Raw genomic sequence first — 26,645 nt, forward strand, 5'->3', positions numbered from 1 at the left:
GTCCCCCGAACAACAAAAGTTTTACCGCCAACAAGCACCGGTGTGAACAGAGCTTTGTCGGCAGGAGCACGCTCCTGCTGACAAAGCTGCTGCTGCTCGTTGGGGGTGGAAGTTTTTTTGTTGGCGAGAGCGCTCTCTCCTGCCAACAAACAGCAGCTACACTGCGCACCTTTTAGCGGCCTGGCTGTAGCGGCACAATTGTGTCGCTAAAAGGTGCGTAGTGTAAACATAGCCTAAGACTCATCTCCCAGAAAGCCACTCTGGATTTAGGTGTTCCAGTCAATGGTGTGTCTTCCACATTGCACCTAATAGCGCTCACTGTTAGGAAATTCCCACATATTTAGATTAAGTTTTCTGTTGCCCCATGTATTCTTAACATTTAATTTTAATCTTTCCTTATAAATAAATCCCTCCAGCCCCCCTTTAGCCACTTTCATCAGCCCTCTAACACACATTTGATACATTTGTCAGCATCTTTCTGGTTTTCAATCACCCAAGAGTGATGGCAACATTCAGAGCCTCAGAGAAACACTAGCCCTCAGCCCACACTCCAGAATGAAAGCTCATAGTTCATGAAGGTTTTGTGGCAGTGGACTCAGTCATATTTTTGACACCATGTTGAATTATAGGCTTATAATCATTTACTGCCTCTTTTATCCTTGAGTCTTTCCACAGCATCTCCCTCCCATTGAATGCTGGGATTTCAAATTAGCTTCCCAGAGATGGATAAATGCTCTTATATTTTTCTGGGATAAGATGTGTATTTTAAGTCCTTACCCATTTTACTAACCTTGTCTACACAGGGAGATTTATTGCTGTAATTAGACAGGTATTATACCAGTATAACTCCTTGTGTGGACACTGCCTTTTTTCAATTTCGCTTATGTTACTCTCTTTACTGGGGAATGCCAAACCTCTCAAGTTAGCCTCATCTGCAGTAACAACATGCAGATTTAATCTCTTCCAGATCATGAAAATATTGACATTAAACTCAGCTCCTGCAGCAACTCACTGGACACTTAACCTCAGTACATTCCCACTGACTGTTTCCCTTTGCATAGGGTTCCTTTAACCCAACTTCAGTTCACATGACAGTGTCAAAGGTTTCATGAGTAGCTATACCAGATGATGATATAGCTGCCGAATTCTCAGTCATTAGCTTTGCTAATTCCTTCCAAAACTGATCACATTTGTCACAATTTAGTCTTTATAAACCTCCAATGCTGCTTATTGCTCATGGTTCCATTACCCACTTTTGACAGCTTCTCTCTGTGGGTCACACTACCCCATCTGTTGCTTTCTTGATATGCTAAGCAGTATGGGCAGAAATTACTCCTTTCTGGTTTTGACAATTTTGCCACATTTGATTTTTTTTTAGTTCTCCAAAATACCTTCACCTATCAACGTCTTCATGGGCTAAACAGCACTGCACATGTTTCTCTCTCTAATGTCAGTGTTTCGGGACTTTCAGAAATAATTTTCAGTGGTTTGCTTTTTGTTAGCCAACACATTTAACACCCTAAGTCGTGCCATTCAGACTCACACATGTGGATAGGTTAAATTTTTCCAAGTATTCTCTCACCTGCTTTCATCAACAGTTACATTTACAAGGCTCTCAGAATAGGCCTTTTCTCTCCCCCGCCCTTCTTGTGGAGATACAGATTTATCAGATTTATCATTGATTTCATCACTCATTTATTGATGAGCCTGCTTCCTCTGTAGTATTTTCCCCCAATATGTGTTTGTAAGTTCCCTTCTTAAAGCTCTTACCCCCTTCAGCAGCATTAACTCATCCTTCCTTTATTATTTACCCCCAAGACTTGACCACATATTGTCTTTTATTTCCATATTTTGTTAGGTTTCTTCATACTCAGATCTTTGAGCCATGCCCTCAAAGTCACACCAGTCTCCTTGTCTGTATTTTTGTTTTTTAGAGCCATTGTATTCTATGGCATCTAGGGATTCTCTAGCCTTCTCCTACATTCATGCATCACAATACTTCCATCACCTTTACTTAAATTTCTTAGTTTAATTTCTCAAATATTTGCTTTCCTAAAATCCAGGATGATCCTCCTCTGCACTCTCTACATCCCCTCGCCTTACTATGTTGCATCAAAATAGGTTGCTATCATTGGCTCTAACCTACCCTATTATTTTCACATCCTTACTTGGTCCCTTCCCATTAGTCAAGCAGCAGATCCAGGGTGGCTTCTCTTCTGGTTTGAATTATCAGCTTTCTGAATCATAAGGTCATCCTCCAGGTTCCTTAAGAACCTCAGATCTGCGTTCGGTTGTATGGAGTCTTTCCCTCCACTTGATTCATCTGACACAGATATAGACAGAGAGAAGGAAGAGGTTCCCTTTCCCAAATGGGATTAAATCCAACCTTGACCAAGACCCTCACACAATAACAGGCTTTTGCTTTTTGTACCTCATTACCTCTCTTTTGTCTCACTGTTATTGCACAAGGCCTTTTGATTTAAATGAAAGGTAGCTCGTCAAAACGTCAACAAAGGGCATGGGACTCTCAAAACCCAACACTATGGTTATCTCCACAGTTATGTGCCATAAAGGGTGAGATGGATCAGATACCAGTACTATTCCCAAGGGGCTCAGTATACGTTGCTGCCACAGCAGTAGTGCTTCTGGCAGTGAAACTGGACTGAATCTGGATTGTACTTAGTCCTCACCTGGCTGGATCTGGGTAGATTGGGTGCTCCCGGGACCCTGCTCCGTCATAGCGTGATAACGAAATGAGGGAAGACTCCAGCAGCCTCCTAGAAATAAAAGCAAAAATGTTAATGTCTGTAAGTGACCAGCTACATGTCTCCTGCTTCCTTATATCACCAGAGATTATTTGTATGACTGATTCATTGCTATAGACATGCATGGGACTGTACAGACAAACAGGGCCAGTGATAGCTGGCATAAATTTTTGCCATATAAAGATTCAAAGCATACAAGAGTCCCATTATATGGATGGAAGAACTCCCAAAAGGACTCACTCCTGCATGGATGTCTCAAGAGAGCTGCAGATGGCAAGCAGTCCAAAGTAGCCAGGCCTGTAATCACAGATGCTGCTTTAGCAGTCTGTCAGGAATTTCTGCCACCCTATTCTAAGGGGCTCATACAGGCCTGGAAGATGCTCTTGACATGGACAAACAGTGTTTGTTTACTGCCCCTCACTGATTCCCTTGCTCGGAAGTCAGGCCACAGGACACCAGAAAGCCTACACTAGTTATGTGTTTATGGGTTTTTCGTTGTTCTTAAACAAAAAAACCCACACCACCACCACCAAAACACCTTGCTTACACGGAGCTCCCCAAAACCAGCAGCCTCCAATCAACCATGATGGAAAAGCTGAGACAATGACCCTCCCAAATGCAGCACTGTCTGGTCATGGCATGGATGTGTCAGACCAGGGAATAGCTTATTGGCTGGAAACTGTCCATTAACCATCCTGGACTAGCTAGTATTAGAGAGTACCAGTTGCTCTATGTTCTGTCAACCACAGAAAAGAGAAAAATGCTGCAGTGTAAACTTCACTGAATTTGCACAGCGGGGCAGATTTTCTGTTGCCTTGCTGTCTGCCTAGGCTTGACAGTGATTAAGCTAAACACTTAGGCTCTTCAAGATAATTGTGTTCTCAAACCAAACCTCTATTATGGTTTTAAAATTGACATCTCTGCTTTAAATTATCAGAGGAATTCAAGAGAATCCGAGGTTTCACAGACTGACAATGAATGCTGACAGATTTCAGTGGTGCCGTGTTAGTCTGTATCAGCAAAAACAAAAAAAAAACCCAAAAAACGAGGCGTCCTTGTGGCACTTTAGAGACTAACAAATTTATTTGGGCATAAGCTTTCGTGGGCTAGAACCCATTTCATCAGATGCATGGAGTGGAAAATACAGGAGCAGGTATAAATATATGAAAAGATGTGCGTTGCTTTACCAAGTGTGAGGTCAGTCTAACGAGATAAATCAATTAACAGCAGGATACCAAGGGAGGAGAAATAACTTTTGAAGTGGTAAGAGAGTGCCCATTACAGACAGTTGACAAGAAGGTGTGAGTAACAGTAGGAAGAAATTAGTTTTGGGGAAATTAAGTTTAGGTTTTGTAATGACCCAACCACTCCCAGTCTTTATTCAGGCCTAATCTGATGGTATCTCGTTTGCAAATTAATTCCAGCTCTGCAGCTTCACCTTAGAGTCTATTTTTGACGTTTTTTTTGTTGAAGAATTGCCACTTTGGGGTCCGTTATTGAGTGACCAGAGAGAGAGAAGTGTTCTGCTACTGGTTTTTGAATGTTAGGATTCCTGATGTCAGATTTGTGTCCACTTATTCTTTTGCGTAGAGACTGTCCAGCTTGGCCAATGTACATGGCAGAGGGGCATTGCTGGCACATGATGGCATATATCACATTGGTAGATGTGCAGGTGAACGAGCCCCGGATGGTGTGGCTGATGTGGTTAGGTCCTACGATGGTGTCCCTTGAATAGATATGTGGACAGAATTGGCACCAGGGTTTGTAGCAGAGTTTGGTCCCTGGGTTGGTGTTTTTGTTGTGTGGTGTGTAGTTGCTGGTGAGTATTTGCTTCAGGTTGGGGGTCTGTGTGTAAGCGAGGGCTGGCCTGTCTCCCAGCATCTGTGAGAGTGAGGGGTCACCCTTCAGGATAGGTCGTAGATTCTTGATAATGCACTGGGGAGGTTTTAGTTGGGGGCTGTAGGTGACGGCTAGTGGTGCTCTGTTACTCTCTTTGTTGGGCCTGTCTTGTAGTAGGTGACTTCTCGGTACCCTTCTGGCTCTGTCAATCTGTTTCTTCACTTCACCAGGTGGACACAAATTGGACATCAGGAATCAGAACATTCAAAAACCAGTAGAAGAACACTTCAATCTCTCTGGTCACTCAATAACGGACCTCAACAAAAAACCCCCTTCAAAAACAGACTCCAAAGTGAAGCTGCAGAACTGGAATTAATTTGCAAACGAGATACCATCAGATTAGGCCTGAATAAAGACTGGGAGTGGTTGGGTCATTACAAAGCCTAAACTTAATTTCCCCAAGACTAAATTTCCCCCTACTGTTACTCACACCTTCTTGTCAACTGTCTGTAATGGGCACTCTCTTACCACTTCAAAAGTTATTTCTCCTCCCTTGGTATCCTGCTGTTAATTGATTTATCTCGTTAGACTGACCTCACACTTGGTAAAGCAACCCACATCCTTTCTTGTATTTATACCTGCTCCTGTATCTTTTACTTCATACATCTGATACAGTGGGTTCTAGCCCACGAAAGCTAAAGCCCAAATAAATCAGTTAGTCTCTAAGGTGCCACAAGGACTCCTCGGGTTTTTTTTTTGGTTTTTTTTTAAATGAATGCTGAGTTACCTAGGCACTGGGTTACTTTTCCAGAGATTCAAGTTCTGTTATTTCTCCTGAAGAGCACATAACTCAGTTCCCAAAGAAGCCACAATTCCTGCCACTGCTGCATGGTGTCACCCCTGAGCACTGTAGCATCCCTTCCCCCCCCCCCCAAAAAAAACAAAACAAAAAAACCCACAACAACCTCAGCCCCTGGCTCTCTCCTCCCCCCAGGTAAGGAATGTCACATGCACTCCACTGAGCATTCTCAGAGAATCTGCAGTAGTCTCGAAGATTATCTGCATGGATTAATTCAAAGAACAGTCATCAAGTACCAGCATGTTCCTCCAAAGGGTAAAGCGTTCTGAATTTAGGGATAGCAAAACCACCCTGGTTATCACCATGTCTCAGACCCACCTGCCTTCCCTACATGCACTCTAAGGCCACATCCGAATGCCATGTATAAAAGTTCAGTTGCCATGAGCAGTGGTTGATTTTAAGCTTCAGCACTGGTTTTTGGTTACCTTGTCACTTTGTCCTGTCAGATTATCAAGAGTGATAAAAGTGTGCTCTTGACATCAATGTAAATAAGGATGGCAGAGATGCCCTGCACCTAAAACCACTAATGTCAAAGCGATTTGTTTTATTAGTTAAAATAACTTGTTCCAAGCTAAAGCCCTGAGGACCAACTTGCAGTTTAGCTTTTATTTTCATAGCCAGATAAATGGGTCCAATAATTAAGGCACTGTTATCATCACCATCAATAATGCCTCCATGGTCTGCGACACTAATATTGTTACCTACAATCCCCAAGGAGACTGTGGTGCCTGCTTTTAAAATGATACACTTTCGTAGTCCTTAGAATTTAAACTCCAGACCTTAAATCCACATAATGGACTAATGGATCACTCACCACCACCCCCTTTAGAATATGCCCAACACTGGGAACCTGAAAGCAGAAATTAATGATCCCTTGGTCAGAAACAGCTGCCCCTTGGAAGACCTAGTCTAGGAGACAAAGACTGGGTTTATTTTCATTATTAACAGAGGGGCTAAAGCAGTCCAAAGTACTGTCAGTGCTAACAGCATTACTAGTAATTCTGTTATAGGTAGAAAAAGATGATCCCTGAAGGAACAGCAGCTGCAACAAGTACTAGCCACGAAACAAAACAGTTTTCAGAGTAACAGCCGTGTTAGTCTGTATTCGCAAAAAGAAAAGGAGTACTTGTGGCACCTTAGAGACTAACCAATTTATTTGAGCATGAGCTTTCGTGAGCTACAGCTCACTTCATCGGATGCATACTGTGGAAACTGCAGCAGACATTATATACACACAGTATAATGTCTGCTGCAGTTTCCACGGTATGCATCCGATGAAGTGAGCTGTAGCTCACGAAAGCTCATGCTCAAATAAATTGGTTAGTCTCTAAGGTGCCACAAGTACTCCTTTTCTTTAAACAGTCTGACATTTTCACACAAAAATTCAGGTTGCACCTCCTCTTGAAACCCTTCACTTGGCAACGCTTGATTCAAGTGTCCCTTCTGGAGCACTGAGCTCCCTTCCCCCCTAGTGCTGCCCAGATCCATAGCAGGCTAACACTAGGCTCTGTTGAAGCAATTGCTCCACAATCTCTGTCTAGACAACATGAAATTGTCACAAATGACATCTAAAGTACAATTAGCAAAGAAACTGCAATTTCCACTCTCCTCCCCCGCTCACGGGGAGAATCACACATTAACATCCTCCAGATTGTCAATCAATGCCTCAGTGATGAAGATTAACTCTGCGCACACTAGGAGACGCTTCAAGCCCAACTTGCTAAAATAGGCTTTTTTTAAAAAAAAAACACCACAAGGAGATATAAATTGCCTTCTGTTCGGCAGCACTCTCTGTTGTGATCTCAACGGACTGCCTGCCTGCCAGACATCAGCACCCCAGGAAAAGGTTTTGGAACTATCATTTTACCCCGCACAATATTACTCAGGGACTGCAAACAGAAGCAGTCGTCAGGAAGAGGAAAAAGGGAACTGGAAGCCCAAGTTATCGGACAACACAATTTAAACAGAATAAAAAAGGGAGAGAGGGACAAGGCAGGAATAAGCTTTTCCACCAAGCTGCTCTCACCTGGGAGCACACTGATCAAAAGAGGAATGGGCAGCTACAGACAGTAGCAAAGGAAGTGGGGAGGAAAAGAAAAATGGGAACTGCAGGGCAGCTAAGCATCCCAAGAATGTTTTTATGTCTCCAACCCTCTGAGCAGTTTTGATTTTCATCAGCCACCAGAGCACTAGCGAGTTTCTTTAGCATGGAGCAGCTGAGTGCCAGAAGCCGTAGCTTTAAAAAACCCAGCACAATCCCCTCATGTTACAGCAGGAGTTAGCAGATTAATTTCTCCCTACTATCCTCATACTCTCCCCGCTGGCAGCAAGACTTAATCACCCAGGCCACTTGGGACAGAATGACTGATTAATCCATAAAGGATCTCAGGAGGTATTCAAATGCAGCAAGTTTAGCTTCTTGGGATCAGTTTCCAAGGATACAAGATTCCTAAAACTTTTTAGCGCAGTGAAGTCTCAAACCCAGCAGCACAGCATGCACATCAATAAATAACTAAGCTATCCAACTATACAAAGCTAATGGCTTCCCTCCCCTCTCAAAAAGGGAGGCACTGATCAAAAGGGGAGCTCTTTAAAAGGCAACTCAAGCACTCTGTGCATGTGACAAGTGTGCACCCCAAAGCATGCTACTGCTCTGGCAGCCTCCATTCCCACCCTCCAGAAGCTGCTAAGTGCTGCCTGGCAAAAACAGAAATTATGCTGAAGCACTCTCTTATAAGGATGGCTACAGTCTCCCTAGCCCGGCACAATCACACCCTCAGTCAACCTCCAAAATCGAATGAGGGTGGAATTCATAGTCAAGATGCTTCAACTTCAAAGAGAGGACCACTCTGCCAACTTCTTTACTATTCTTTTCGGCATTCAGTCTTGCATCTTCCCACAAGGACAGTAGGGCTCAAGAAACCTATGTGAAGGTGGAATTGAAGCAGGACCGTGGATCATATCCTCCCATTCCTCTCAGCTCACAACTATCTGTCAGAGCTCTTGGATTCTGACCCCTATGGATGCAGAGTACCATACACACTGCTCTATATACAAATCCTATGGAGAACTAAACGGTATTCAATCATAGAATATCAGGGCTGGAAGGGACCTCAGGAGGTCATCTAGTTCAACCCCCTGCTCAAAGCTGCTTCCCACTATAAAAGGGGAGGTTTAACCCAGAAAGGTAACAAAGAAGAGTTGAATCCCCACAACAAGTGAGGCATCGAGAGCTGCCCAACATCACCTCCTGCTCATCCTCAAATGCTGCGCCCAGATATTTAAAGGGGGTTGCATAATTAATTCCTATGGACCTGGAGACCAGCATTATGGGATGAATGGCTATGTCAGACCGAAATCTTATCCAGACCATATGATCTCCTCAAGGGCAGGCAGCATTTGTTTTTCCAAAAACCTTCACATTTTAGTCTCTTCTCTTCACAGAGCAGATTTCAGCCTACTTGTCTACAGCCACGCAAGCAAACAGGGATCTTCAACCACCACCCTTTATAGCTAGCCCGATTTCACAGCTCTTGGGAAGAAGTGAAATTTCATAACTCTCTTGGATCAGACACAACCTATTCAAGCTCAAAGAAAGAAGAGCTAGTAAACAACTCTACAGGTTCCTTGAAAAGGACCTAATTTAGGAGATTATTGTTAGTGGAACCCTTGTCAGTCCTGCTTCAGTACTCGGGAATCTGAAAGCTAAAAAGCTCCAGAGTCTGAAATGTTAAGTCCTATAGTTCTCAACCTTTTTGGGCTCAGGACCCATTTGTAAACCTTGATGGCCCGTCGCAACCCAGTAAATAGTTTTAGTACAAAAACCATCTGGCTTACTCAATATTTCTTACCCATGATAAACAATATACTCCTTAAGTACTAAAAAAAGTACACAGTGCGTACCACAGTGACAGCTCCTGACCCATGGGGCTGGCTGGGCTCATCTCCCTGCTGGGGTCATTGTGACCTCAAGGATCCCTTAAGTTTCAGACAGGGAGGTTTAAGTTGGATGTTAAGAAAAAAACTTCCTGTCAGGATGGTTAAGCACTGGAATAAATTGCCTAGGGAGGTTGTGGAATCTCCATCACTGGATATTTTAAAGAGCAGGTTAGACAAACATCTGTCAGGAATGGTCTAGATAGTATGCAGTCCTACCATGAGTGCAGTGGACTGGACTAGGTGACCTCTCAAAGTCCCCTCAAGTTCTATAATTCTCTGATTCTATCTCTGCCCGTCAGGTTTGGACAATTTGAGTGGCACTGTAATCTGACATGTCTGGTTGTAACATCTCTCATTCAAATTTGGCCCAGCTGGTCCCCCATCTTCATGACAGAGGAGTGGCTGAGCCAAACCTCGGCAGTGCTGCAATCCCATGTACCAGGTTTCAACACCTGGAGCGGGGAGATGAGCCGAGTCCAGTCAAATACTCAGTATCAGAGCTGCTACCATAGAGCAAGTGGGGGGCAGCCCTCCTTGGTGACTTTCAACCCCTCCCCTCCCCCTAGGGGCAGGACCCAACCCCATCACCACCACCAGGGCCTCCCACACAACCCTTTGACACATCCTGGCAACCTAATTTTGGGTCATGACCCACAGGCTGAGAAACACTGTTCTAGTTTATTTCAGTTTTTGCATGGTTTAAGATAACCCAAGTTTGTGACTGGCATCTGAACTGGATTATCACTTAACAGCACTGCTCAGGCATAAGCAAACAGGGTCAGAAGAGTAGGAAGAGACATCCAGCGCAGAACAGCACGCTTGATTTTACTAGTCCTAAATCACCACCAGTAGGTGAATATGTAATCTTAGCCATCTAGTGATGGAAACGTGCCTTAGCAGTCATGATGATTTATGGAACCTATGTACAACTTATGAATTTGGTTGATATGAAAGTACTGCATCATGGAATGCCTCAATGTATAGTGAGTCAACCATGGAGTGACAGGGGCTGTGTCACATACCTGTTAGACCAGAGACAATGGTTGGTCATTAATCTTAATGGTCCTCTATTCAAGCGGAAACACCTTGGGACAATGGGTTGGCTGAAGCAAGGAGAGCCAGTTCTCTCCAAATTGGGAAGGGGGAAGAGGAAAATCCTCTGCAACAGAGCAAAGAAACTAAGGTGTTGATGCTAGCCTGTAAAAACAACAGAGACTGGATTGCTCAGACACAGAAAGCTCTGGGCAGGAGAGAGGAAGACATTGGTATGGGTTTATAGCAGGGGCATCTTGTTTAAATATGGGACAAACCAAGGAAGTCAGAAGTTAGCTGACCTCAAGAGAGACACTATGATTCTTAACAGAAGCCACATGAAGGGAGATCCTAGACACCGCAGAGGACTTAGTCCTAAGCCCAGAGAATGCTCCAGAGTCATGAGGAAACGGAGGCAGGGAAATACAAACATCTGATGAAGTGAGCTGTAGCTCACGAAAGCTCATGCTCAAATAAATTGGTTAGTCTCTAAGGTGCCACAAGTACTCCTTTTCTTTTTGCACATACAGGTGTGTTTTTTATTTTGTCTAGATCTGTGTATTTGTCATGCTAAATAAAAGATAATGGTGTTTAGAATCCTGGGCAAAGTCTGTATCTGCTTGCTTCACTCTCACATACCCCTGAAGAGTTAAACTGTGAACACAGAACACCCACACGGCAAAGTTCTGGAAGAGGGTGCGCTTAAACTACTCTGAAATCAGCACTGGTCATAGGAGGCCATGGGCAGCTGAACCATATGGTCTCATTTCTGTGAAGGTGGGACACACAGTATGCCTGTGCTCATAAAATGTCCCAGAGGGGCCACAGGAGGAGTGGTGTAGTCTACTCAGCTCAAGAGAGGTTCAAAGCACACATGGAGAGGTTCAAAGCACACATGTCCCAACACAGGTAGCCTGGAGAATGTCCAGCAGAGGGAGCTTTGATAGGACTGTGTGTGTGTGGCAGCAGTTCTCAGAGTTACATTTTCCCTGTAGCACCTTAGCCCTTTGACTTTTTCTGGTCTTCAGTGACTAACAAGAATTGGTGGTTGCTTTTCCCCAACCCTATCTGGTCATTCTGTAGTCCATCTGTCAGACTGTGTACACAGTGCACCTTTCTGCAGTAAAGGTTTCTTTCTTTAAACGGGGTAGGTGGAAGCAGAAGTATAGTGAGTCCAGTACACAATCAAGCAAGTTTTCCAAATTCAGGCCCCAGTCTCTCCAGACCATCATTCCGGGGAGGACCCCACACTCAATAGCATTGGAGTGGCATGTTATGGTAGCATTTAGGGTTGGGGGAGGAGGGGAGTTGAGGAGGGAGGAACACCTTCTGAATTACCCTGGGCCATTCCAAACATACTAGCAGAATCCAGCCCTCAGGCAGAGAAATAGATTGGTTACGGGGAAAGAAGAGACTGAAGAATGCATTTGCAACAGTACAAAAATGTAGTCATATGGAGAATGGCGCTGCCAAATAAGAGACCTATAGGAATTAAACTTTAAAAACTTTCTACTCAAGAGGAGATGAAAGAACACTAAACCTTCTGCCAGGATGGTGGAAAGTCTCAGACACAGAAGGGGAAAGAAAAGGAGTAGTTGTGGCACCTTAGAGACTAACCAATTTATTTGAGCATGAGCTTTCGTGAGCTTCATCGGATGCATACCGTGGAAACTGCAGCAGACTTTATATATACACAGAGAATATGAAACAATACCTCCTCCCACCCCACTGTCCTGCTGGTAATAGCTTATCTAAAGTGATCATCAGGTTGGGCCATTTCCAGCACAAATCCAGATTTTCTCACCCTCCACCCCCCCACACAAATTCACTCTCCTGCTGGTGATAGCCCATCCAAAGTGACAACTCTTTACACAATGTGCATGATAATCAAGTTGGGCCATTTCCTGCACAAATCCAGGTTTTCTCACATCCCCCCCACCCCCATACACACACAAACTCACTCTCCTGCTGGTAATAGCTCATCCAAACTGACCACTCTCCAAGTTTAAATCCAAGTTAAACCAGAACATCGGGGGGGGGGGGGAGGAAAAAACAAGAGGAAATAGGCTACCTTGCATAATGACTTAGCCACTGCCAGTCTCTATTAGACACTGCAGTGCTAATAAACAATGGTCACATAAACACCACCCTATACCGGAAACCTACTGACCGCTATTCCTACCTGCATGCCTCCAGTTTTCACCCTGACCACACCACACGATCCATCGTCTACAGCCAAGCTCTGCGATACAACCGCATTTGCTCCAACCCCTCAGACAGAGACAAACACCTACAAGATCTCAGTCAAGCTTTCTTACAACTACAATACCCACCTGCAGAAGTAAAGAAACAGATTGATAGAGCCAGAAGAGTTCCCAGAAGTTACCTACTACAGGAAAGGCCTAACAAAGAAAATAACAGAACGCCACTAGCCGTCACCTTCAGCCCCCAACTAAAACCCCTCCAACGCATTATTAAGGATCTACAACCTATCCTAAAGGATGACCCAACACTCTCACAAATCTTGGGAGACAGGCCAGTCCTTGCCTACAGACAGCCCCGCAACCTGAAGCAAATACTCACCAACAACCACATACCACACAACAGAACCACTAACCCAGGAACTTATCCTTGCAACAAAGCCCGTTGCCAATTGTGCCCACATATCTATTCAGGGGACACCATCACAGGGCCTAATAACATCAGCCACACTATCAGAGGCTCGTTCACCTGCACATCCACCAATGTGATATATGCCATCATGTGCCAGCAATGCCCCTCTGCCATGTACATTGGTCAAACTGGACAGTCTCTACGTAAAAGAATAAATGGACACAAATCAGATGTCAAGAATTATAACATTCATAAACCAGTCGGAGAACACTTCAATCTCTCTGGTCACGCAATCACAGACATGAAGGTCACTATCTTAAAACAAAAAAACTTCAAATCCAGACTCCAGCGAGAAACTGCTGAATTGGAATTCATTTGCAAATTGGATACTATTAATTTAGGCTTAAATAGAGACTGGGAGTGGCTAAGTCATTATGCAAGGTAGCCTATTTCCTCTTGTTTTTTCCTCCCCCCCCCCAGATGTTCTGGTTTAACTTGGATTTAAACTTGGAGAGTGGTCAGTTTGGATGAGCTATTACCAGCAGGAGAGTGAGTTTGTGTGTGTATGGGGGTGGGGGGATGTGAGAAAACCTGGATTTGTGCAGGAAATGGCCCAACTTGATTATCATGCACATTGTGTAAAGAGTTGTCACTTTGGATGGGCTATCACCAGCAGGAGAGTGAATTTGTGTGGGGGGGTGGAGGGTGAGAAAACCTGGATTTGTGCTGGAAATGGCCCAACCTGATGATCACTTTAGATAAGCTATTACCAGCAGGACAGTGGGGTGGGAGGAGGTATTGTTTCATATTCTCTGTGTGTATATAAAGTCTGCTGCAGTTTCCACGGTATGCATCCGATGAAGTGAGCTGTAGCTCACGAAAGCTCATGCTCAAATAAATTGGTTAGTCTCTAAGGTGCCACAAGTACTCCTTTTCTTTTTGCGAATACAGACTAACACGGCTGTTACTCTGAAACCTGTCAGAAGGGGAAAGAGCACACTGACAAGAAGAATGAGGTATGGACTATATCAAACACATACATATATATTTATTTAAGTCTGCAGGGACAGAGATCCTTGGATTTGAATTCTCCGTAGAAAAAAGTTGGGGGAAAGGAGGACACAAAAATCCCTTCCCCTGTCTCTGAGCGAAATAGGGCTAATGCTCCAAAATTCACCAGATTTTGTTAAGTGAACTGAGGTGTTGATTTGCAAAAAGAAAAGGAGTACTTGTGGCACCTTAGAGACTAACAAATTTATTTGAGCATAAGCTTTATTTTCCACTGCATGCATCCAATGAAGTGAGCTGTAGCTCACGCAAGCTCATGCTCAAATAAATTTGTTAGTCTCTAAGGTGCCACAAGTACTCCTTTTCTTTTTGTGGATACAGACTAACATGGCTGCTACTCTGAGGTGTTGATTGTATCCCAACAGCAGTTCTACTCTCTGGCTCAAACATTAACCTCTGTTTAACTGTCTGATGCCACAAAAGCCAAGCAGCATCTCTGGTGGAGCTCCTCGTATTCCCTTGGTGAGTGTTGTGGGCACCAGGAAGAGTGATTAATTCCTCAAGTGACCCAAGGTTGCACTCAATCTGCTAGGTCGCTTGCAGACAAAGGCCATAAATCAGAACAGGAGATGAGTGAGCATTATGCAGACATCCCTCATCTTACAGCACCCAGAGCGTGATTAATGGACTGGTTTGCAAGTGATGGGAAGCATGCCTCTGTGATGAACATGCTAAGGACTGAGAACAGAGCTGAGAACATACTATTTAGTTTGGCAAGGACTTTGCAAAGTTGGAGACTACCCAAGTGAGAGACCGTCCACTTTGCATTTCAGGTGCTGGAGTTCTTTTGAGACTGGGGGGAGGGAAGAGAGGAAAACCTAAGTAACTAACAAAGACTGATTATTACGGTTGCTATTTACTCCATGTTTGTAGTTCTGCACTCAAGAGACTGGAAAAGCACCAAGGCCAGATTAAAGGCACAGGCACGATACGCCTGTGCCTGGAGTGACCTGGTTGTATCAGAAATTCAGTTTTACACTTTTTAAAATAAAACTTTCTTTTCTTCAAACCATGAGGACTAGCTTGAAAATGTGCCAGAATGTAACCAAGACAGTGATGTCTACTCGAGCACGCAAACTCTGCTGGAAAGAGCAGCCCTCAGAGCGGTGAATAGCTCCATACATCTAACTGGTGTGTTCGCTTCGAGACCCACTCCTCTGAGAGGTCACCACCACCAGCACTCACAGATGACTCTGTTTTGCAGTAGAAAAGTTTCGCAGGCTCAGTCCGCCAGCCCAAGCATATATACCTCAGATTGGGGGTCAAGCACTGGAGGCTTCCTACCTCTCTGGAGGGGATGGAGGAAGAACTGCCTTTCCTGAGTGGGAGGGGAGCCCCGCTGTTGTTCCTAAGGGGCCCAGAGCTGTGGGAGAGCTGCTCAGGGATCACGTCAACGTGTGCCCAGAGCCCCAGCCTTGTCTGAACTCAGCCCCACGAGACATTTTATAAATAAAAAACAGGTCTATGGACCTTCTGACAGCATCTAGGCCACTTACCCCAGCTTTTCCCTGGGAGGGAATTTCAATTCGATAGAATTCAAAACAAAAAAAATTTGTCACTTTCTTGGCAGATAATAAACCCTGCTTGCTCCCTGGACTTCAGTTCCAGCAGGTGCTTTCTCAAGAAAAACAGTGGGAACAATTACACCAGCGCAAAGGCAGCTATTTCGAGCAATCTGTTAAATATGTATGTTGAGGGGGGGAGGGGTGGGGGGAGAATCTTTAAAATGCATGTTAGTTACTCAACAGACCAGAATGGTTCAACTGGAGAAAGCCAGAGTCATAGCTATTTTGGTTAAATTCATATTTATTGAGGTCTCTCTCCATTCGCTCATGCTCAGAGCCGGCCTGGGCTCAAGGCCCTGGGGAATCAGTGCTCAGCTGTAACTTCTCCAGTCAGGAAGCCAGTCTAGAGGAGTCAGGGTATTGCTTTCCAAGAGATGCAAGATATTTGCCTTTCCTTTTCCCCCTTTATAATTAATCTGAGAATGGACTATCTAGTTTAGTTTATGAAAAACGTAAATCTGGATATGTTAAGCAAGTCATGTGTTTGATTCAGCTGACCTTCCAATTTTAATAAATCTGTTTAAGATTATTGTTGTATGGGCAATCTCATGCAGACTCCTCAAGGAGAAGAGGACCCATAAACTCAGAGGAGGTGCTGATGGGTTTCCCACAGCTTCCAGAACCTACATCCCCTCTTAATCTTAGTCAAGGGGCTTGGACAGAGGCTTCCACTCTAAGTGGCTTGTATTGCCAACAGTCGGCAAATACGAGGGGAGAAGCAAAAAGGCCCAGGTGGAGACTAGAGCTAGGGGGTAGGTTACAGGCCACTTTCCCCAAATTCACACATGTCTAAGTACATCATTTGGGGAAGGTTTCACTTGCTCATCAATCCTGTGCAACTCTTGTCCTTTGAAAGGGAAAGGAATGTTGGAGATTTAAGATAGTAAGGTAGTGGGGCTGATCTATATTACATGAACAGAATTTGGCACAGATCAGAGAGTTAACTCCAAAGAGGGCCGGTCAGACCTTTTCAAATTCAATGCACATACGAAGCACAGCCAAATCTGCTCTCCATCCAAGAAGGATAATTGGGGCAATTTGGATCAGTTTATAATGTATTAATTTGGCCTCAGGTAGGGGAGAAGATTCGTGCTAATCACAAGAGGTTGGAAAGTCCAGGTTTCTCATTCTATCAAAGGGGAAGTTTTGACAGCCTGAGCTTATTCTTCCACTCACTGCAAGAGCTGATGGAGGAAGATTGTCAGCATGGAGATCTATTGAGGAAGCCTGCCCTACCAGAAGAAAGAGGAGAAGGGGGAAGAGCCTGTGCGAGTGGGCCCTTTCTCACAAATCTGGAAACAAGAGCATAGATGGGAACAAGCCCAGCTTTTAGATACACAAGAGCAACTCTGCAGCAGGAACCGAGAGTAACCCCTATTAGTCATTGTTACAGGGAGGGAGAATCAGTTTTTCCCACCAACCCTCCATAATAAAGAATCAGAGTAAAGAGCAGCAGCAGTTTATTCCTAAAATAGGAAGCTACAGTGGGTGCAAGGAAGCTTGCGTAAGAACAGTTTCACTTAGAATGGTGAGTCAAAACTGAAACAATTGGGAGAGGGGCAGACCTGATCTTTCCCCATCAGCAATGATGCACCACCACAGTGGGGGTGGACTGGCCTAGTTGGGGGTGGACTGGCCTATGGAACATGCTGGCATTTCTTTGGTAGTCTCAGAATAGCTAAGTTTGGCACTTGACATCTCATGAGCAGGGACTCTTGATTGCTCCAAACTGGGGCAATGCAGGAATTCAACAGTTCCAGGGGCTTGAGAAATAGGTTACTTGTAAGCATGAGGAAATCTGGAGATGGAGGAGGGCTGCAGGTTGGAAACAGTTAATAGAACAGAGTTAAAACAAAGGTGTAACTAAATGAGAGCATACTACAAGAGTGAAATGGGCACAAAGTTGGAAAGGGTAATGAACAGTGTGACTGCAGATTAGGATAGGGTTTCCAAATATTGTGTTCTCTCTTCCTCTCTCATCTATTTAGAATGTAAGCTCTTCGATGCAGGGATCTGTTTTATTTTTGTATTGTTTACTATGGCTCTCTGCGAACATGCTTATGTATGAGCATCCTTAGTAAGTTAAGTTTCTAGTACTTATGCAAACAAAAGCTTCCAAACGTGATCCAACGCAGCTCAGAGTGGTATGGATGGTCCATTCCTATAAAGTAGTAGTTGACTCTGAAGTCTAATGACCATTTAAACATCAGCATTCTAGAGTGATTAACTTCTCCATAGTTAAGGTTACAATGAAAGTGCCACTATGAACCCAATTCTGGTCCTACTTTTCTCAAATCTACAATAATACTGGCTTCAGAAGTGTAAGTTAAACCAAGGCCAAGGTGGAACTTCACCACCAAACCTGATGAAAACACAAATTTATAACTAACATTTGGGGCTCAGAACTCTAGGCCCCTTTCAGTACAACATCTATGCAACTGGCTGTGGCAACAATTGGGAGTGCAAGAGTCCAGCGTTCACCATACAGGCATCCAGGGACTGCCCATTTCAGGAGGCTGCTTACTATAAAGAAGGGGGTGAACTACTGTTATTTATTATTTCTATAATCATCTTCCAAGGAAAAGAAAACACAGAGAAAGGCAGCGGAGGGGGGTTAACCGAAAAAAGAGTAAAACAGCTAGCTAAAACTTGGCCAGAGAATTGCAGCAGCTCAGGGAAGAGGAGGGCTACAGAGGAAATTAAAAATAGAACTGAAGGGAGGAGAGAGGCTAAGGCTTTGTCTACACTGCACTTTCGTTGGTAAAACTTTTGTTGTCAGGGGGCATGAAGAAAAAAACACCCCCAAATGACAAAAGTTTTACCGACGAAAAGCATCGGTATGGACAGTGCTTTGTCGGCGGGAGAGCTCTGTCCTGCTGACAAAGAGCGGCTACACAGCACAACTTTTAGCAACACAGCTGTAGCAGCACGGCTGTGTAGTGTAGACATAGCCTTAGCTGAAAGACAAAAGCTGAAGAGGGCAAAAAAAGTGGGAAATTAAAAATGATCCTACATCAAGGGGAGGACAGGAAGACTGTGAGAGGAAGGGAAAGTGAATCCACCTCACCCCCCCTCCAACTTTCTGTGGGGGTTCCATGGGGATCTCTCCTTGGTCCCCTTCTCTTCTCCCTCTATGCCTTACTCCGAGTAATCTCATCCACAAACAAATTCATCTATGCCGAACTCACAGATCTAACTCTCTACTGCCGACCTGTCCAAGCTAAAATCTTGCCCTGTCTCTTTCATATCTCTTTGTCCCATATCTAACTCAAGCTTAGCATAGCTAAAACAGAGCTCTTCATCTTCACCCCCAACCTCTCTGCCTTGTCACTGTTCTCAATTACTGTCAACACAACCACCACCCTGTCTGTAACCTGGGCATCATCTTTGATTTAGACCTCTGGCTAGGTCCTCATATGCATGCTACATCTAAATCTTAGTGATTCTTTCTGCATAACATTTATAAGTTACGGCCATCCCTATCCATCCACACAGCTAAAACTGATCCAGGCTCTCACTATCTCTATTATTGCAACATCCTTCTCTTTGCCCTTGACAGATGCAATCTTGCCCCCACTTATATCCACTCACAATGCTGCTTCAAAGATAGTTTTCTTAGCTTATCACTTTAAGCATGTCATCCCTCCCTTTGAATCTCACCACAGGTTCCTCCTCCTTTCTCACATCAAACTGTCTTCACTGTCAAGGAAGCCCTTCACAGCCCATCCCCACCCTAACTCATTCACTATTGAAATGTCAAGTCCTGTCTCCAATCAACCCAGGTGCCACCCTCCATTACCCACCCCTGCTCAATTTTTCCAACAAGCACCTTCCTGGTTTCTACTATGCTGCCCCTCACATTTGAGAGAAACTCCCCCTAAACATCCACAAAGTTACCTCAGCCTTCTTCAGATCCCTCCTTAAAACTCTCCTTTGTGTGATACTTACACAAAAAAACTGGACAACTGTTAGGCCTCTAGTGTGCTGAGACCACTCACCACTGCCCGTCATGTTGACTATACTCCTATGGTTTCCTTGTACTCCTGTGTGTGTTTATCTTTTGTTTGACAGCTCCACATACAGCAGCTAGCAGTGCACACTGCTTTACCCCTCCCTCTCCGGTCACAAGGCGAAGGGCCACCTCTCCCCATATTACAGCTTTGCACAACTGGTAAGTTTTGCCTTTTTTGAAGCATTCTGCAGTGGGTTCAGCTGGAAACAGAATAGCAGACTGTAGTGCTTATGGTTTGTCTAATCATTCCTAAAACAGCAAATCCAAAATGTGAGAAAGCTTGATCTTGTGGGTAAGGCACTGGAATGGAACTCGAAGATCTGGATCCATTTTCCTGTTTGATCTTGGGCACATCTTTCAGTACAGGGATTCTAAAACGGGGTTGGGACTGCTCAGGGGGTCGTGAGGTTATTACCTGGGGAGTCGCGAGCTGCCAACCTCCACCCCAAACCCCACTTTGCCTCCAGCATTTATAATGGTGTTAAATATATTAAAAAGTGTTTTTAATTTATTGGGGGGGGTCTCACTCAGAGGCTTGCTATGTGAAAGGGGTCACCAGTACAAAAGTTTGAAAACCACTGATTTAGTATCTGTGCCTCAGTTCCCCACCTATAAAATGGGGATACGATATTATTACTTCCTTTCTTCCACTCTTTGTCTTTCTTGCCTATTCAGTTTATAGGCTCTCACTAGGTGTTCGTACAGCACACGGCATTTAGCACAATGGTGCCCTGACATCAGTTGATACTTGCGTCCATAGATATATAGAGGTGTCAACTACAAGCCACAGCTTGATCGGAGTGGTCTGATCATTGGCATCAAGCATTACATGATGGGACTCAGACTCTACTGGCTTTGCCTCCATATCAAGGTGTAAAAGAGTGACTGTATTCTGCTCCATTTTATGTATAATAGTTACCCTTGGTTGGGTAAAAGCAGGATTGCTCCCTCTCTATCAATTTGGCTTAAACACCAGACTGCTCCTAGCCTGAGACAATCATTGCCTTATCTGCAGTTTGGGCTTGAGAAGTGAGGTGGAAGAATTGCTTGCTTATTTTTAACATAAATGTACCCCGAGGCTAGAGACATGAGAGGCATGCCTACAGATCTACGTAATTGTTCAAGACAGACTTGGCAAGGAGAATATTTACAACTCCGTTTAAAAGGTGACTAGCCAGCCTCTATCACAAGCTGCCAGGCATTCCTCAGACAAGAGGAAAAAATCACTTAACATGGATTATAGAGCAGTCTCCTAGGGAAGGAGTGAAAGCTATTTAAAGTGAGCAAAGCCCTAGAGAATACAGACTATAGGGACACGCTTGCCCTGCCCTCAGGGCCAGGGGTGTGGCGGGCACGACAAATTAAATGGCACTGGATGGGGTTTTTTTTGTAGTTCTAACTCACTTTATTCTATGAGCCCACTTTCATTAAAGAAGCAAAGCACTTGCTTCTTCCTTGTAGCCTAGGGTGACCAGATAGCAAGCGTAAAATCGGGATGGGGGCGAGGGGGGTAACAGGCGCCTTTTTAAGACAAAGCCCTGAGTATCGAGACTGTCCCTATAAAATCTGGTCACCCTATTGATCTCCCAACAGAGCCTTCACATACAAGCCAACACCACACATTCCTTCCCACTCCCTATCCATGACACACATTTTCCCCATAGATTTTTTTTCTCTACTGTAATGGGAAACACTTGCAAACCCATATAACTGAGAACAGAAGCTGTAATTTAGGACTCAGGGAAAAGGAGTCTCAAACCACATTTTCTTCTTTTCTACAGGCATTCAAAGAGACATTTGGATACTGTAATGAGCTGCAGGAAAGCAGTGAGCAGCAGCAACATTACCCCCTTGTGGCAGGAAGGCAATATGGAAACCAAATAAAGTCTAGGAAATCTAAAGGGAAACTAGATGGATGAGATGTTTCTTTGCAGATCTCAAGGCATAAAAGACATTTGCAGACAGGAATCTGCATGTTCCTGAGGGGAGCACAGAAAACATGGGAACTGGGAGACATGGGCAGAAGAGTCAGTACTCTCAAGCCAGCACATGACTCTCTCTAACTCGTTCCCACATCTTCTCATCCCCCAATACTGCTCCTGAGCTCTGCACAGCACCGCCAGAAGCAGCAGACAAAGCTTAAGAGGGTTTGGCTTCATCTCCCATCAGGAACATGAAAAGCATTCACAGCTGTCCCATAGAAAGGGAAAGACACACATTGGCAAAACACTTGTGGGGAGTGCAGGCAGTTAATGCACTGAACTTCATGCTCGTATTTACTTTCGCATCCGAGCTCAAGCAGCACTGGTGTCACAATCCGGACCACAGCCACTTGGTGCCTAAAGCACTGGCCGAATGGAGAGGACAAAATCTTATCCAAAACCCAGGTGGATTGGTTTAAATCAGTGTTTTAAACCACCAATTTTAATCATGACATAAATCAGCAAGCAGGAAACCTTGATTTAAATAATCAATCAATCTTGTTTTGCATATGTACTTTAGTTTCCTAAAGAAAATTCATTCTCATTGGTTGGTATAATTTGGTATTTCTTTTTGTTAACCCGCAGACTATGCTATATCTATACACACTTAAGTAATTATACAGCTTATCCATATTCTTAAATTTTACATGTTTTATGTTAGAAAAGGGTGAATGACGTATTTCTAATTTACTAGATGATTATGGTCTTTTATTTGTGGTCAGTGTCAAGCTGTAATTGGAAATTTGAATTCCATCAAGAATGCACAAGAGCAGCATTCTTAAGTTATTAGTTAAACAAAATTACCTTAAATGTGCTGATATAAAAGAAAAATATTTATCAAAATATATTTTGCATTTAACACTAACTGCTTAAACAAAGGAAGTACAGTAGAACCCCATTTATCCAAACCTCCATTACCTGGCTCTCCATATTAACTGAACCAAGCTGACCACTGAAGCCCCGCCACCTAGGGCTGAAGCTCTTTGCCCATTCTCCTAATTATCCGGATTTTTGATTATGCAATGTTTCCCAATTAGATCAGATAAATGGGGTTCTACTGTATTATCTGTAGTTAGTGAAACTGATTGGTTTTAGTCATTATGTTCTTCAAAATTTAGAACTAGTAGATCTTATCCTCTCCTACCTTGTGTTTATTAAAACTGGAAGAGGAAAACAAGCTTTCCTGCTTCTTCAGCTGGCAATTTAATTGGTTTCTCAACTCTGAATGAGCTAGTCATTGAACTGAACTAGTTGAAGAAAATACTCTGCACCTGCAGAAGCAGCTACTGTGCCAAATGCTGATTTAGCACTTCAACAAACTGTTTCCAGGTTTTTAACCAGTGACTTCCACTAGTTTAATGGTTTGACTTTCTTTAAAACTTCAAATATGTGCTGCTTGAATATTTTTAAATTTAATTTAAGTGATGTCAATAAAAATGTAAATGTAGGCCTTAACATGGAGTGACAATTTCAAATAGGTTTATTTTTGAAAAGATGCATTTTCAAAAATCCAACTTTTAAATTTATTTTAACCAGCCTGTCTAGACCGCCCCTCTCCAGAGTCTGCCTACAGTTGCAGTTATCTTCATACACGCAACGTCCACAGATAAAAGCAAGTCTCTCCCTCCCACCTTAATCTGATCAACTCTGCAGTCTAAGCAGGCGGCTTATTTTACACAAGAGTCTGAGATGTCACATATTGCTGGCTTCTCTAACACAAACCCAGATTCAAGCTTCAGGAAAAGCTGGAAGGAGTGTGAATAGATCCCCCAAGTCACAAACCATCCCAATGTGTGGCTGAACCTTTATCTGGGTCAGTGAGACTGCTGGGGGTTTAGCTAGATTTGACAACTCATTTTTCCTCATGACATCTCTTATTTTCTCTTTCTGTAATCTCCAATCTATTCACCTTCCAAACTCCCTACTTGCCAAAACAAACAGCTGAGTGAGGGAAAACTTATGCTCCCTCTTCTAACACAGGGAAAGGAATTAATTATGCCAAGGTCTGAGGGGGCATGACTAAGAGGAGTGGGGAAAAAAAACTTGGGCTGAATAACAGACCAAGTTTCTTAATGGTAGGATCTAGACAATGAAAAAAAAAAAGTTTCCTCTTGGGCCTGGTCTTCACTACCAAATTAGGCTGATGTAAGGCAGCTTATGTCAATCTAATTCTATCAGTGTCCACATTCTAGCCTTGCTCCCACTGAAGTAAGTGCTTTACTACACTGATATAACAACTCCACCTCCACCAGAGGGGTAGAGCTTATGTCGTAGTAGGTAGGGTGATGCAGTGTCCTTGTAGACACTGTGGGTTACTTACATCCGTGGTTGGCTGTCATTCTTGTCAATTTCATAGCTCCAGCCTGGCTCACAGCTTGGGCTGTCATCCTGGGGCAGGTGAGGGGCTCCCCACTGTGAGCCAAGTTGGGCTTTCCCCGGGCTCCCCACTCCAAGCTGGGTTGCCCCCAAGCTCCCTGCCTGCACCAAGGCTCCCCACTGGACTCCTGGAGGAGGCAGGGGTAGCCGAGAGCCCGAGGTAGCAGTCGGGCTCTCAGCAGGGTGCTGTGCATGGAGTTGGGAGCCCTGGCTCTCAGCCCCCTACACGGCCCCTCTTAAGTCAGTGGAAGTGCTGGTGAGGATAAGCATCATTGACAGAAGGAGGGTAGTATGGACATGAACCACCACAGTAATTACTGCAGTGGCTAGAAGTTGACCTAACATAGGTCGACTTAAGTTTGCAGTGTAGACATGCCCATGGAAGGGATGAAGCACCAACACAGGAGTCAATTCAAACTGGACTGGCTGGCTCAGCTCACCGGTCATGGGATAAAGCGCCTGTTTCATCTATAGACTGCTAGTCCAAATCCAGCCAAGATAGGTAAACCACAATCAGACTCATGATGGTTGATCATGTGAGGAGTAGCCAAAGGCGCCATGGAGACTGAGGGTTTTTTTGGTTTGTTTTTCTACTCTTCTTAGGATTGGTCTCACTAGGTCAGGTTTGAGGCAAAATGGCAGGGGACAGCACATGGCAGAAGCTTTTCCTAGAACAGAAGCAGCAGGGCAAGCAGACTTTGGCCTTGGAGGTCATCAAGCCAGCACCTTACACCAGCATCAAATTCACATGAAAATCTTTAAACAAAACTATTGTATACAAAACTCTGAAGATGAGACCAAAAGGGACATTTCAGTACAGCCAAAGGTTTATCAGATTCAAAGAAGGATTAGACAATTATATAAACAGCTAGATCATCAATTACATCAAACAAAGAAATAAGGGGGAATATAAACCCTTCTAATTCAGGGAATAAAAGACAACCACTAACTGATGAGGAGGGCCCTACCAAATTCACAGTCCATTTTGGTCAATTTCATGGTAATAGGATTTTTCAAATTGTAAATTTCATGATTTCAGCTATTTAAATCTGAAATTTCAGGGTGTTGTCATTTTAGGGGTCCTGACTCAAAGGAGTTGTGTGTGTGTGGGGGGGAGGGTTTGCAATGTTAGTGTGGGGGGGGTTGCAGTACTGCAGCTACCATGACCTCTGTACTGCCTTCAGAGCTGGGCAGCTGGAGCGTGGTGGCTGCTGGCCGGGAGCCCAGCTCCAAAGGCAGAGCCACCGCCAGCAACACCACAGAAGTAAGGATGGTATGGCCACTCTTACTTCTGTGCTGCTTGCTGCAGAGCTGGGCCCTCAGCCAGCAGCTGCCACTCTCTGGCTGCCCAGGTCTAAAGGTGGCAGCACAGAAGTAAGGATGGTATGGTATGGCATTGCCACCCTTACTTCTGCACTGTTGCTGACGGGGCGCTGCCTTCAGAGCTGGGTGCCCGGCTAACAGCCACCACTCTCCGGCTGCCCAGCTCTGAAAGCAGTGCAGAAGTAAGGGTGGCAATATCACAACTCCCCTAAAATAACCTTGTGACCCTCGCTGCAATTCCCTTTTGGGTCAGGACCCCCAATTTGAGAAACGCTGGTCTCCCCTGTAAAATCTGTAAAAGCACACAAAAGACCAGATTTCACAGTCCATGACACATTTTTCATGGCCTTGAATTTGGTAGGGCCCTACTGATGAGGGTTAGGAAGAAACTTCCATAACAGTCCACTCCAAGGATTTCATGCACCGTTCTCTGAAAAATTTGGTACTGCCAACTCTCAGGGACAGGCTATTGGGTTAGATGGACCATCTCCCTCATCCGTTATTGCAGTTTTTAAGTAACAATCCTCCATTGATCTGTCTGATAGGGATGGCTTGAACAGAATTTAATCTGACTTTTCAATCACTAAAATTCTAGAACAAAGAGGCCAATCTTGAGGGTTATCAGGAAGTTAAAAGAGAACAAACTCAACTGTGGCTCAATTATTTTCCCCTTCATTCAGCTTTTGCTAACAACCTCCTTTATCACTTGATACAGTAACGAAGTTCACATGTCAGCACTCAGATACTTCAAAGACTCCCACCACCTTGATATCCAAGACAGGTAGAGAAAATACCTGGTGGAAGTATACATGACAAATATAGTATCTATCAAATGCACTGACCCGGAGAATACTTGAGAAACTGAAGCCCAGATTTCACCCACTACCGTTTAGGGCAGTCAATGACACACTCTCTCTAATCCCCCCTCCAGAATTTTTTTTCCCTCCCAAATTCTTATCATACCATTGAGCTTATCACACAGCAGCTAAAAGTGCAGATCTGAGCCCTGACAGAAGGCCCCCATCAACGCACTTGGAAAGTGAAAGCTGCATGCAACAGTCAGGCTGCCTGTCCTGTCCCATCCTGTCCTGTTGTCATACCAAGCCAAGTGAGAGAGCCAATACACTGTGCTAAATGGAGTTCTCAGCAACATGTCCCTGTTAACAAATGATGCCAGAGCTGTCAGTCAGGGAAAACCTCATTAGATGCTTATTAATGTCCTCATTATTAGCCCAAATTAATTAGCCCAGCACCATCAGAAAAAGCAGAATG

General features: G+C 44.2%; 1 protein-coding gene across 9 annotated transcripts in view; it reads right to left on the minus strand.

Annotated features, from left to right (window-relative positions):
• The window catches only part of AMBRA1 (autophagy and beclin 1 regulator 1), a 199,053-nt gene that overhangs the window by 137,714 nt on the left and 34,694 nt on the right, over positions 1-26,645 (minus strand). For all 9 annotated transcript variants that reach the window (XR_012159410.1, XM_078853294.1, XM_078853296.1 and 6 more), the window contains one exon: positions 2,691-2,777. Coding sequence is in view for 8 of the 9 variants with exons in the window: in XM_078853294.1 (XP_078709420.1) it covers positions 2,691-2,777 (87 nt within the window). In the remaining variant the exon portion in view is untranslated. The remainder of the gene's footprint in view (positions 1-2,690; positions 2,778-26,645) is intronic.

This window comes from Lepidochelys kempii, chromosome 6 (assembly GCF_965140285.1).
Source record: "Lepidochelys kempii isolate rLepKem1 chromosome 6, rLepKem1.hap1, whole genome shotgun sequence".
Taxonomy (NCBI): Eukaryota; Metazoa; Chordata; order Testudines; family Cheloniidae; genus Lepidochelys; species Lepidochelys kempii.